Source organism: Eucalyptus grandis, chromosome 8 (assembly GCF_016545825.1).
Source record: "Eucalyptus grandis isolate ANBG69807.140 chromosome 8, ASM1654582v1, whole genome shotgun sequence".
NCBI classification, from domain to species: domain Eukaryota; kingdom Viridiplantae; phylum Streptophyta; class Magnoliopsida; order Myrtales; family Myrtaceae; genus Eucalyptus; species Eucalyptus grandis.
In genome coordinates this window covers 4,704,651-4,718,533 of record NC_052619.1, presented here as the reverse complement: position 1 = coordinate 4,718,533, position 13,883 = coordinate 4,704,651, and the positions used below count along the sequence as shown (strand labels likewise).

The window sequence follows — 13,883 nt, the reverse complement described above, 5'->3', positions numbered from 1 at the left end:
TGAAATAGACAAACTTGTAGACTAAAGTGTATCGCAAGTGTTAAAACTTTGCATGGGTGGACATTTAAATGCCAAAATTTCTAAAATATATACTAAAATATTACTTTTTTTCAAAATTGAGACACTTTAGTGCTAACTTCGACGATGATAGCCGAAAATCCAATGTGGCTTATTTGTGGTCTATGTGGTTTGCCAAAATTGTCTACTCAATAACCAATGTGCAAAACGCTGTTGTTTTGTCCCAAAAATTAATTTTTAATATAGATATTAATTAAATTAAATTTGAAAACTAGATTTAAAAAAGAAAGGGGAAAGGGGCAGTATTCAGCGAGGGTTTCTACGACCCTTAATCCTATCACCGCGCCACCATCATCAGAAAGGGCCAGCGACGGTGGGGCAAGGTCAGTGAAGGTCGCCGAGCCCTGGCCAATGGCTTGTGACCCTAGCCGACCGCTGGTGACCTCCCTTTAAAAAAAAAAAATTAATTAAATTAATATATAATTAAAAAAATAAAAATCAAATTTTGAGGATAAAACGACATCATTTTAGGATAAGCATACTGCTTTAGCGCTATGTGGATATATATTTAAAAATAATTGCCACCTCAGCAAAAAAAATCCCCAAAAAATGTTAATTCAGCATTTTGTCTGAAATTTCTTGCTGTTGGCACTTACGTGTCAATTTCTTCTCTGAATTTTGCACTTAAGTGTACATTTCGAATATTTTAGCACTTAAGTATTTACCTATGCCAAACTTTGGCACTTTAAGGTGTTCAGCACTCCAAGCTAGTATAATTGCATAATATCTCAGTGTTGTTATACATGAAAGTGTATCCACTTATAATGATATGAACATTATTTCCTCCCATATATTGTAAATATTAAACCAACCATGGCACGATCATTCCCTTTTGCTCCAATTCCTCCATACAGCTGAACTGACCTTCCTCTCTCTTCCTTTCTCTTATTTGTTTTTATTTGAAAAAATGAGAGCACTTCAAATACCTATTTGTAATTTTCCCCACACTTTTTACTGTAACTTGCACATCCATTATTGTTACACGCATGCATGGGTTAGGCTTGGGTCAAGCCCATTATGGGCTACTCTAGTTCAAAACCCAACATGGTGCGATGCACCGGGCATATGTAATAGTTGCTCTTAAAATAGAGACAAAATCAACTCATATTTTGACTTGTATGACGCAGAGCGACGTTGCTAGCTAGATCAAGCTCCCAAATGAAATAGACAACCTTGTATTATCGCAACATTCTCATTGTTGTTATACATGAGAATCTATCTACTTGCAGTAACATGAACTGTATTTCCTCCCAGACATTGCAAATATCAAACCAAATAGAAATATGAAAGCAAAGGAATAACAGGTGAAGTACTAGTACTCTAATGACCATTTGCTTCCATTTGGATCTCCTCCAAGAATGCATTGAGATTCCTGTCCGATGACCCACCTTTTTTGGCAGCTTCTCTTGCCAACCCCTTCCACTTCTTGGCATTCCTTCTAATTTCCTCTCCCTCCTCTCCATCTCCCACCACCAATTCCAAGCACCTCTTGATCTCATCTCCTTCCACTATGCCTCTCTCATTCGTGTTCACCCTCACCCCAACCTTCCATTCATTCTCAACGAGCATGGCATTGGTTTGCTGGTCACCCCATTGTGGGAACGCCACCATTGGGACCCCACAAGTCAAGCTCTCAAAGGTTGAGTTCCAACCACTATGAGTCACGAAACACCCTACCGAAGCATGGGACAACACCTCGACTTGAGAGCACCATGGTACTATCATTCCCTTTTGCTCCAATTCCTCCAAACAACTCAACTGATCTTCGTCTTCCTCTACTTCCTCTTCTTTGTCCTTCCTAATCACCCACAAGAATGGACGGTCAGTGCCTAGCAAGCCGCGTGCCATCTCCTCCTTTTGTGCATTAGACAGGACGGAGAGGCTTCCGAATGATACATAGATCACCGAACCTTCAGGCTGGGTGTCTAACCACTGGATGTAGTCTTTCGAACTCCGGAAGAGATCTGCTCCGATGGATTTGTCCAAGGGATCTTGTCCATCCAAGAATGCGGAAGGAATTAGCGGGCCGATCCCAAACATGGTGACGTTGCCAATGACTTTTAATTGCCTTGGCTCCAGTGCATCGAAAGTGTTCACGAGTACCCTTGGATTCTTCTCTTCCTTGAATACTTCAAATTGCACTTGCATAATCGGCAGATTAAAAGCAAATTGGTTTTCGGGTGTGAAATATGAGGGGAAGTCTCGGGGAGTTAGTGGCGGCAATCCCGGTAAGTGGAGCAATGCCGAAGGATCATCCTTGCCTAGGTTTCTGATAATATCACCATAACCATCGAAATAATAGTAATTTATATCAAGAAGGGTGGCAGGTTGAACCCAAATGAGCGTAGAGGGGATTTGAAGAGAATGAGCCACCTGAGCAACCCAAGGAATGATTGTGGTATAAAATATGCATGCGAATTTGCAGCCTTCGTTAAGGCTAGTAACGACAAGGTCTCTCAAAGTTTCCGAACCCAGCCGCACAACGTTGGCCATGTAGTGCTCGGGGTCAATCCCGGGCCTAAGCCCCTCCTCAGACCCATCGGAGAAGGAGGCGAAGGACAAACCTTCGGGTGGGTCGGACTTGGCCATGCGGCGGTAAGCCGACCCTGCAGTGGCGAAGGTGACATGCGCACCAGTGCGTAGAAGACGCTTGGCAAATTGGAGGGCCGGGTTGATGAGGCCTTGGGCTGGGAATGCTACTACAAGATAATTGAGGGGAGCCATGGTTTGGGGTTTGATGCTGTAACTTCTTTTTTTCTCTCTCTTCCTTTATCAGTTTTTGGTGCAAGAATAGAGCGTCCATTGCTTCTTTTATACACTTTACTGGGATTTGAAGGCTTGCGTACATGATGACGAAAAAGAGAGGGCAGCTGTTGAATTTTAATACGAATATGCATTTTTTAAGCGATGAAGTATCATTTGATTTACCAATTAAAAAAAGTGGATGGTCTGAAGTCGTATTCTCTGGGGTTCCTATAAAATGTTGAGGTCGAGTTTCATTATTTTCAGGGCAAGAAGAAGAAGAAACGAAAACAATGACAACCATATATGCTTTTGCATATGACAAATCTTTCCTAAATGAAGTGTTCTCTCTCCCTCTGTCTCTCTCCGATGTTTCCTTATTTTGTCAGAATGAAGTGTTTTAATCGCATTTTGGCTCTTTTTGTCCTTGCTCAGTCGTGTAGTGGAGACAATCATGCGGGGCTTCAAAGACCTACCAGTTCACTGCATATATTCAGTTTTTCATTAATACACACACACACACACACACACACACACATATACATATATATCTGACAAGAACATTACTTTAAGAAGTCACCAACTCTTAAAAAAATTACATGACGCATCGGGACGGAATCGAAATCCGAATCCGTTTGCATTATCAAGCATGTGGCCGAGACAGAAACTCAAAGTTGAACTCCGGTGGAGTAGTTGATGTGGGGGTGGGTTTCTGACACTGCGAGTCGTGATTCGCACTAAAATTGAAATGCTAGTGACGCAAGAGCAAAGCAAAGCCGTTCAAAATGAAGAGAATGAAGATATACATCTGAATGGATGGTAAATAAGATAAGTTGTGCACATTTTGGTTCCAGAAACCCTTCTGTTAGAGCATTCTATCGGTACTTATAGGTCCTTGGATCATTGAAGGGATGATTCACGTATTTATCGGCTGAAAATCTTAATGTTCCCCTGTGAATAGCTAGAAACATATAATATGTAATGTAGCAAATCCTCTTTAGTCACTACTAATGGAACGCAAATGATTTACGCTCTCCTGTATTCCTTTTATTACAGTTTTTTTAAAAACCCAACAGCCTTCTGTTAGATTGTAGCAAAATACCTTTGTTATCTTTTGTCTCTTCAACAAAGTTAAGCAATTGGCTTGAAATGAAAACTATGGGGAAATTACCTAATCGGTATAAAATCTATTATACGGATACCAATTTAATCATAAACTTTTCAATTTTGTCAATTTAGCCATAAACTTTTATGAAAAAATCTAATATAGTTCCTTAGGTCAATTTCACCAAAAATCGCCGACGTGATAATATGTCACATAAAATGATTGGCGAAAACTAGACCACCATGTCTGTAATTTCTAGTGAAAATAGACCGGAAATACTATAATAGAATTTTGCACAAATATTTAGAATTAAATTGGTAAAATTGAATTAACATCCGTGCAATATGTTTAAAACTGATTGGGTATTTTTTTTTTTTTTGAAAAATAGCCTGTTGCAAATAGTTTCTAATCGGATTGAAAGATAGTAATTGTTGGATATTTGTTTGTAAAACAATATAAATGTGCTTTTGCTTATCCCACATAGGAAAGTTGGAAGGAGATTGGTCAATTTATAAGTGTGAGCAATTTCTAGTGTGATTAAAAAAAAGATTAGATGTGGATTAAACCCCACAATACCCACATGTAGTACGTGAATAATTGTGCCATTTTGGCACACTTAGCACTAACCCCTTTATTTTTATTTTATTTCATACGATTATTCTATTAACCTTTATTAGTTTAATTTTTTTTTTTGTTTATTGAGTATTTTGGAAATTATGAAAATTTGGAATTTTATTTATTAAAAAATGAAATGAAATTATTATTTTTATTTTTTTTTTTCTGAATGTTTTTATATGTATCTTTTCAAGACAACCATTGGAATTATACTTGTTCAGTTTGCAACATTTCCCAAAGGGTTCCGTTTGCTCATTTTGCAACTTCTTCTAAAAGGATATCTTTATTCACTTTGCAAATTTTCGCGAAAAGTTACCTATGTTCTTCAAGATCGATGTGTGTGTGTGTGTGAAAAGTTACCTATGTTCTTCAAGATCGGTGTGTGTGATCTATGTTCTTCAAGATTGGTGTGTGTGCGTGTGTGCCTGTGCGTGTGCGCGCGCGGATAAACAAGTATGAAATCATTTTTGAGTCATCTCTCTAAAATTATAGCCATCTTTTCAATTATTTTCTAGAGAAACCCTTGAGATATACTAGAATCGTTGTCTAGTATTCTCATTTGAGACTTTATTGTATCATAGAGGATATTTGTCGATAACTATTAACAACATTGTGGGCTAAATAAATCCTTAAGGAAAGTAACATTACGTTTTAAAGTTTAACTTAATTGCTCTATTGATTCGAAGCTATATTTTCAACAGTAATTTGTTCTCAAGAGAATTTATTATCTATTGGACATGTATCATGATCTACTTGTATAGTTTGAAAGTATAATTTACCACAAGTATTCTTAGGCTTATTAATTCTTAGAACTAACGGACCATAGAACAATAGGTAGTTCATGAAATTTACTAAGATCATTGATTAGTCACCTTATCTATAATTGTATAGAATAAGAGTATTGCTTGCCACAAGAATTGAAAATTTACTAATCTATATTCCTTCATGAAGAAAAATGAAAACACTAACTAATAGTTGGATAATAGTACCATAGTCACAAATACATATCAAAATTTATAAAATTAGTATATTGACTATGTTATGTATATAGGGATAATTTGAGATGACGCAATTGAAATTAGAAGATGATCATGAGGAGGAAGAGCAAAAGAAAGAGGACAAAGTATCGTTGATGTTAGAGAGAGATGACTATGAAGAAGGTGACGACGTAGATGTAGATTGGCAAATGCAAAATGATCTATCGATCCATAAGATCAGGAGTCTTCTACACAATTTTGGCTCACTTCTCATTCTTTTTGGTTGGCTTGTGGCTTTTTCTCTCCTCGGGAATGCTTTCATCTTCCAAAATTATATAGAGCATCACTTGTTTGATCTTTTTATTTTATTTTAACAATCCCACTATTAGCTCAATAATATTTTATATATCATGTTTTTAAGGGTTAACACCACGAAAAATATCAAACTATATAGTTATAATAAATTTATCATAAATTAATTTTTTACTATAAAAATCATAAATTAGTATATTTGTGACAAATTTACCATATTTTAATTTATGTTAAATTAGATTAATACCATGAAAAATTATAAATTGAAACGGATGATAAAACCCTAAACTGATATATCTGTAAATTATCACGTATAATCCAGATCAACAATGTAACTAAAATTTAATGGAAACTAATATAAGGTAAATTTATCGCAAATATATTAATTTAAGATTGTTGGTGGTTAAAAATCAATTTGAAATAAATTTGTCACACATATATAAATTTGAGGTTTTTTTTTTTTTTTTTTTTTTTTTAATTTATAGTATTAACCCTATTTTTTTTTATCAATATCTACAATATATAGCAAATGTTTTATATGGAATAATATATTTTTTTAGTTAATTCTATAACCAAATATTATCTATCTATTTATCTACTTACCTATCTATCTAGAGGATAATTACCCAAAAAAATTTAAAACTTATTGTACTTGTACCAATTTAGTCATAAACCTAATAATTTAGCAAATTTAATTATAAACCTTTTGACAATTTTCTAATGTAGTCCATTAGTCAATTTTAATGAAAATCATTAATGTGATTACCCACATTTGATGTGGCACTACCAGCACTAATATTGACAATTTTCAATTTTTTTGTTTAATTTTTGAATTTTTTGAATGTTAAATTATCTTATTTTTTTCCCTTTATCGTGGTCAACAAGATAACTCTCACCTAGATGCAACGAGGGCCAATCACACCTACAATTGGCAAGGGCAGCCCTCGCTTGTGTTGGCAAGATTTGCCTACCCCTCTCTAGCCATCTCCTAAGATCGACCATTGACGAAAAGGAAGGAAAAAATAGAAAAAGGGAGAGAAAAAAAGATAAAAAAAGATAGAATTTAGAATTTTATCCACGTTAGAACATAAGACGGCTGTTTGCACATTAGACGGCTACCACTAACTGAACCACCTCCATCATGTTAATATTTTTACATAAAAATTGACTGGAATGACCACATTGTAAAATTATCAAGAAGTTATAGATTGAATTGATACAATTGAAAATTTTATAACTAATTAATACAAGTGCAATATCTTTAAGATTTTTTTTGGTAATTTTCGTAATATATATGAGGTGTGTCGATAGGAGAGAGAACTAGGCACTAGCTCAAGAATAATGCCATAGTCGAAACGTTCAAAATGACTTGCACGTTCTGAACACCCCCTACTCGAATCATTTAAAGCAGTAAGTATCAGCCTACCGAGACATTGATGTTCCGCATGTAGCTTAGATTCGCGAATAACGTATAAAACGAGTGATACAACATTACCAGCCAAAAATAAATGAAAAGAAAAGGAGGAAATTGGCTTGGACAACATCAGCTATTCCGGGCCGATTGCCGGGATGGATCGGTGGCAACATCAAATCCAGGAGGTATGAAAACAACATCATCCCATGGTGAATTAGAACCTTCCTGCAATCACTCCCCATGTTACTTGCTCTATCCATTTGAATATGCAAAAGAGGACCAGTAATAGTAACATGACGATTGCAACTGCCAGCATATGTCAACAAAAACTGCCTTGATAATGGATCTTATGCCCTCTTTGATAACGCAAAATCAGGAGAAATAAAGGTAAGGTCAGTTTTACTCACCTTCATTCCTTTTATAATTTCCTCAAGGACCGCAACCTAATGACCAAGTCCACGAAAAGAGAGTTGGTTAATAAGGAGGAATGCCTCGTCATATGTCCAACAATTATAAGTTCGATGCAGATATCGTACCTGAATGTCACCTGGTCTCAATGCAGGATTTAACCGATTTTGTTGGTGAGAAGCTCTTAGTAATGAATTTTCCAGGTCCTCCTAGAGATGACAGATGAGAAAAACTCCAAACTACAATGAATAAAACAATGAAGGTGCAACATACAATTTCTTAAAGAACTGACCTTTCTGAAGAATACTGGACGATAGCTTCGGCTTTGGCTCTTCAGTATCAAGCTTCTGGACTGCATCAACAACGATCAGTGAGTACAAAAGGCATCATCCACAAAAAATGACTGAAGACAGATTCATATCAGCAACAAGAGAAAACAATTCCATTGCCTGGAATAAAAATGACACCCACCCAATTCTCACTAATTCGCATGACAAATAACTAATTGGAATCATGAAGAGAAAAGAAAACAATATGAAGCTGCAGAGGAATCTGAGTTGTTAAATAGTGCAACGTTAATCTTTCAGACTATACTCAGTTTTCAATCAACCCATTACACGATTAATTAAGTTCATGCAACCGAGATCCTCATTTCAATAAATTTATATACAATACTGTAACCCTCATCCAAACTACCAATCCAACCATTTGATTGTGGCATCAAGAACATGAGAATTCCAACAAGATCATGACACAGACTTTAATTAGGCTAAAATGTAATAACAAGAAAGGGAAATCAAGCATGCAATTATAAACTCAAAGATTCTAACTCAGTTACGAATGTGGTATAGCTATTGCATGCCATTATTTTCAATCCTGTCAAGCAATTACTTCATTAGAACTGATTACTATAAGTATTTCTTGACTCTCATAGATCTGCCTTAATCAAATCCAGAAAAGTCTTAGCTGGCATCAGTTGCACACTTTTAGGACATTTTCTATTCCAATTGTTAGAATTGTTTCCAGCGGCCTCTGCAATACTTCATGGACAGTCTTCTAAAGAGCACAATGGAGCTCTGCAGATGAAGAAAAGTTAGCAAGTACCTGGAAAACTGGAACCCCAAGGAAGGCCTCGTCAGACAAGCCCACCGTTTGCCTTACCTGCAAATGTCTTATTAACCCTTTCCAAGAAGAGACAATAACAGAGTTCAGCAAGTAATGTACCACCTATGCCAATTCTAACAAAACATCTGCTGTCGTACCAACCCCAGTAAATCTAATTTTACCTGTGAAACAGAAACTTCTCTCTTGACCATTAGTATGGTTTATTCTATGACTATCGACCAAACACGTTACTCTTTCAATTGCAAAGTAGACCTCTCCCCAGAAGAGGCCAGTAAATTAGAGTAAATGGGCAAAAATGGCAAAAAAAAAATAAAAAATGCCACGTTCTAACACTACAGCAACTACTCCAAGCCTTGACTCTGAAATGCCCTCTAAATTTCCAAGACCCAGTGAGGCTCAAAAGTCAGTGTGATTGTCTTCCAAAAACTGAGGGTCCAAGATTGCCGAAAACATGTTTACTTCAAAACCATCAATGCTATCCAGCAGAATCGAGATTGTCACTAATTTCCATAATGTTTATAAAAAGGAAATATATTGGAGAATCAAAGATCCTTGAGTCACAAATCAACAGGATGCTTATGTTGACAAACTATTACAACTTCGAAGAACAAATTCAAGTTCTCCCAAATCAGGATATATCCACAAAAGTCGTCCATCACAGCCAAGAGATAAAGCCTGACATGTGCCACCTCGAAACAGTAACTACTCTCACCGCAACACCAACCAAACTTAGCTCAATAAACAAGGAAAGCCCATCTCAACGCATCACATTTCAGCCATTACATTATCTGTGCAGGGATTCTACTTACTTGGATAGCATTTTTAATCTGAGAAAGCTCTGGAATCAGCCTAAACGCAACGCCATCAACCTTGAGCTGAAACACCTGCAAAATCAAATCTTTCAATAAACCTCCCACCATCTTCTCAAGAACCACGTAACCATTAGATAAAGACACATTAAAATCACAACCCAAGAGAGGGCAATTCAAACGCTACCACCTTGTTCAAAGCAACGGGCACGACTCTAGACCCGCCCCTCATCCCGGGGTCCATGCTCTTCATTTGCTCGAGCAGCGCCTCGGCATCCTCTTCCTTGAAACAGAACAACCCTAACGCCTTCCTCGTCGAGATGCCCGAGACCAGCACGAACTCCTCGGAGGCATTGCTCAGCGCGTACACCGGCACGCCCGCCAGCCGCTCCTGAATCTCCTCCTCCGACATCAGCCCGCGCGGCTTAGGGCCGCCGGCCGAAGCCAATCGGGCGTTGCCGACGTCCGCCACCCGCGCGAAAACCGGGCTCAGCGCCCCGGCGGGGGAGGCGGCGAGCTTGAAATTCGACATCCCGGCGTCGAGGGCGTGCCTCGCCTGGTCCTGGAGGTCGCAGAGCGAGGACTGGAGATTGGACGCGAGGGAGCCGGGGAGGCGGGAGACGTCGCGGAGGAGGGAGGAGCAGCGGCCGTGGGCGGCGGCGAGGGCTCGCCGGAGGTCGAATTCGTTGGGGGGACGTCCGATTGGGGAGGAGGCGTTGGGATTGGCGGAGGCGGAGGTCGTGTTCATGGCGGCTTCTGCGGAGAGCAGCGTTTTCGCGGGAAGACGACGGAGGTGTTTTTTCCAGAGAGGTTTCGAAGGGTTTGAGGAAGACGAAGATACGAGGACGGAGAGGCGGAGGGTTTTGGGTTTTTCTCGGGGGCAAAAAAGTTTCCATCTTTCAGTTTCTGGCCCCTAACTTTATTAGAATGCGCAATTGAGTCCATAGAATTTATAGCTTTTTTTTTTTTTTTTTTTTTTTCAGTTGAGACCTTTGCATTTACATGATTTTGTACCAAATCCATTTTACGTTCACGCTCTAGATCCGCCGACAACAAAAAACATTTTTCAAATCCTCGTTTGGAGATTTGGAGATTACCTCTTGCCGTTGTTAGAAAATGAGGGTACAATTTGTATTCTCGATCTGTGTAATTATTCTAAACAATTTTTTTTTTGGTATTGCTTTTATTTAGATTAGGAATTCAATAATACGGTTGTTTATGTGAAATCGTATTCTAGCTATGCCATGGTTTTATTTACACTAAAGGATCTTAGGTTTTCGACTAGATATACCCTTAGGTCTTTCATTGTAACACACAATTGAGTAAATCCATCAAATGGGTGGGTCGAGTGAGGTTTGAGTTAGGTCGAAAATGGTATGATCTAAATTGATTCATTTAACCGATGATAACCCATTTCTATGCAATATGAATTTAATGACTCATACTCTACTCAACCCATATTGTAGAGAAACTTTTCATACCCAAACTGAAGGGCAAGAGTGCGGAGTAAGCGAATGTGAGATTAAATAAGGGTGAGAGAGAATTAAAAGAAAGTCATAGAGGTGGGTTGGTTTTAGGGAAGTTGTAAAACCATTCAACACCCATATTAAGTTGGATTTTATCATTTTAAACCCACTTATTATCCATTATTGAATATAACTAACTCATATAACTATTCCATCTATTAAATAGGGATTAAGAAATAGGTTGATAGCCCATTTTGATTAGTTTACAATCAAGTTATTGAATAAAATTTTGATCTCAGTAGTTATCCCTTGTAATTAAAATTTCGATCTCAGTAGTTATCCCTTGTAATTTTTCTCTTTGTTTTGGTTTGTCTTTGTTGGATTCATGATGCTTGTGAGCGATCGGGAGTTTTGTATCCTTGGAATGGCCTACCAAGATGGGATGACTAAGGCAAACTTAGATTATCTAGTTTCTTTCTTCCTATAATTAGTATTGAGATTATCAACATTGCCAAGATTGAAAATTCGTTCAAGACATCCTGACTTCATTTGGTATCGGAATTAAGGTTCAAAATGCCTCAGGGTCGAAGAAACAATGCCGAGTGAATCAAGGATTTACGCAGACATCGAGATGCAAGCAATGCATTTCAGATTTAACAACTCTGAAAGGGATGCGACATGTTGATCAACGTTAAAGAGCATGGTGGCACTGCCTACCAAGATAGCCAAAGTTCTAATGGAAATTGTGACATAGATTTTTCAGGTAACTCTTAGTAAGCAATCTTCCGAAGAAGAAGGGATGACCAATTTCTTGATGGAGATGGAAAATTTTCATATACTAGTGTAGGATAATACTACAGAGAAAGGATAACTCATTTCGATCGAGATCTTGGTGTTAACGCAGAGATTGTTCCTGATTTTGAAGGGTGAATACAACCTGATGAGTTCATTGATTGGCTTCCTGTAGCTAAATGTGTTTTGGAGCTGGAAGAAGTGCGTAATGATAGGAGAGTTAGATTAGTTGCTGCCAAGTCGAAGAAGTATGCATCGATGTGGGGGGAGAACTTGAAGTGAAGACTTGAACGAGAAGGACGAAGCAAGATGAGAGCTTGGGACAAGATGCGACAGGAGAGTTGATGCGAAAGTTCTTGCCCGAGTAGTATCGCCAAGACAAGTTCTTGAAAATCCACAATCTTCGTCAACATGAAATGTCTGTTGAAGAAGACACCATGGAGTTTGAGCAAACAATGATGGCATGTGATGCTAAAGAGCCAAAAGAGCAAAGGCTTGAAATTTGAGACTGAGAATGTCGATCAACTCCAACCTTATGGGATAAGTGGGGTTACAGGACTAATTGAAGTTTTAGGACTTCTGATATTAAAGAAACCTCAAGGAAGTCTCGAACTCACCGTTGGTGAAATTCTCCAAGACCCAACATGGATCCCAATACTTGAATTTCTCTCTAACTTTGAGTTCAAAACATGATTAGGCTTTGTCAATACCTTAAGTTCTTAATCAACCAATATAATATCTTCAAATCCTCAATTGAGCGGCGGTCTATCCTTAATTGAGTGACAATCTATGTTCTATATGATCTTCCAACCTTATTGGACCTTGAATAATGTTATCACGTTCATCCATCTTGATAAATACTATTAAAGAAATCTTAGTGAAGTTTGAACTCACTATCAACGACATTCTCCAAAATCCTATGTCCCTCCCGTTGCTTGAATTTCTTTGATGTCGAGTTCAAAATATGATTAGGCTTTTTCAATACCTTAAGTTCTTAATATGACCATTATAATATCTTCAAATCCTCAATTGAGTGATTGGCTATGTTTATGTGTTATCTCCCAACCTTATTGGACGTTAAATAATGTTATTTTGTTCCTTCACCTTGATACATATTATTGTGAAAGTTTGAAATTTTCATGTACATGTTTTTTTTTTTTTTTTTTAATGCAAGATGAATTTCATCCTTGTAAGTAGGTGAACAATTGTGTTGACCCTAAGCATGGGCAATTGGGCCTGTTCAGTCTAGACTAAATCAAACTGGTCTTACTCAACCGGTTTTAAGTAGGTTCCACACCGATTTGGTTTCTAGTAATAACTTTTGGAACTAACCTTCAACTATTATTGTGCTCGGTAGAATGGGTTTTATACCGGTTTTGATCACGAGGTTGCACAATAAAAAATTATTGGATAATTAACAAATTGAGAATGATGATTATGGTATATTTATGTTAAATAGAGTTTGAAAGATCAACGAGAAGACACGTGCAGGGTTTTGTCTAGGAGATGAGGGAAAGTATTAAGTGATTATATAGTACCATGTCATAAGTTGACGTGGCAAGCATTCATGTACCAAAATCCAATTATAAATTGACACGTTTCCATGGAATGGCAAGCAAATAAAAAAAAATCCACTTTTCTTTTTTTGGTCGATAAAGCATTTACCATTGCTAATTTGTTGTTGAACTGTGACTAAGTTCGAGATTGTTACATAACAAAGCGGAGAGTGGATAGGGGGGATATAAAACCCAATTCTGAGGAAGGCGGTTGTCTCAATAGGCTTTTGCTATCCAGTTTGTAGGCTTGTTAGCTTCTCTAGACGCATAAGATACTTGGACTCCTTGAAGTTGGGCCAGCAACACTTTGATATCTTCTATAATTGCTTGCATCGTCCATGGGCTTGGAATTAAGCCCATTAAACTTTCCACCACAACTTTGTTGTCAGAGTGTACTTCACACTTGTAGGTTAGTTCAGGCGAAGCTGGAGACTTTTCCCTCTTTCCTGCCAAAGACTCCTTTCTCTTTCTTGCCTCCACTAAC

General features: G+C 37.7%; 2 protein-coding genes across 2 annotated transcripts; both read right to left on the bottom strand.

Annotated features, from left to right (window-relative positions):
- Positions 1–1,237: 1,237 nt before the first annotated feature.
- LOC104428680 (phloretin 4'-O-glucosyltransferase) lies at positions 1,238–2,930 on the bottom strand. The gene has a single exon (XM_010041641.3). It carries the CDS (start codon positions 2,800–2,802, stop codon positions 1,399–1,401), a length of 1,404 nt encoding a protein of 467 aa, XP_010039943.2. The 5' UTR covers positions 2,803–2,930; the 3' UTR covers positions 1,238–1,398.
- A 4,246-nt stretch (positions 2,931–7,176) lies between these two features.
- Positions 7,177–10,442, bottom strand: LOC104428679 (protein TIC 22-like, chloroplastic). The gene is made up of 7 exons (XM_010041640.3): positions 9,776–10,442; positions 9,586–9,660; positions 8,756–8,812; positions 7,944–8,003; positions 7,780–7,860; positions 7,651–7,686; positions 7,177–7,468 (listed from the first exon to the last, which is right to left on the bottom strand). The coding sequence occupies exons 1-7, from the start codon at positions 10,331–10,333 to the stop codon at positions 7,373–7,375; spliced, it is 963 nt and encodes a 320-aa protein (XP_010039942.2). The 5' UTR covers positions 10,334–10,442; the 3' UTR covers positions 7,177–7,372.
- Positions 10,443–13,883: the final 3,441 nt, after the last annotated feature.

What these genes read in the sequence shown, in the direction of transcription:
- LOC104428679 (XM_010041640.3), bottom strand. Translation starts at nt 10,333, where the DNA reads ATGAACACGACCTCCGCCTCCGCCAATCCCAACGCCTCCTCCCCAATC. An exon ending in GTCCAGTATTCTTCAGAAAG is followed by an intron (nt 7,861 to 7,943) that starts GTCAGTTCTTTA and finishes TGTCATCTCTAG; the next exon opens with GAGGACCTGGAAAATTCATT. An exon ending in TGAGACCAGGTGACATTCAG is followed by an intron (nt 7,687 to 7,779) that starts GTACGATATCTG and finishes CTTGGTCATTAG; the next exon opens with GTTGCGGTCCTTGAGGAAAT.
- LOC104428680 (XM_010041641.3), bottom strand. Translation starts at nt 2,802, where the DNA reads ATGGCTCCCCTCAATTATCTTGTAGTAGCATTCCCAGCCCAAGGCCTC.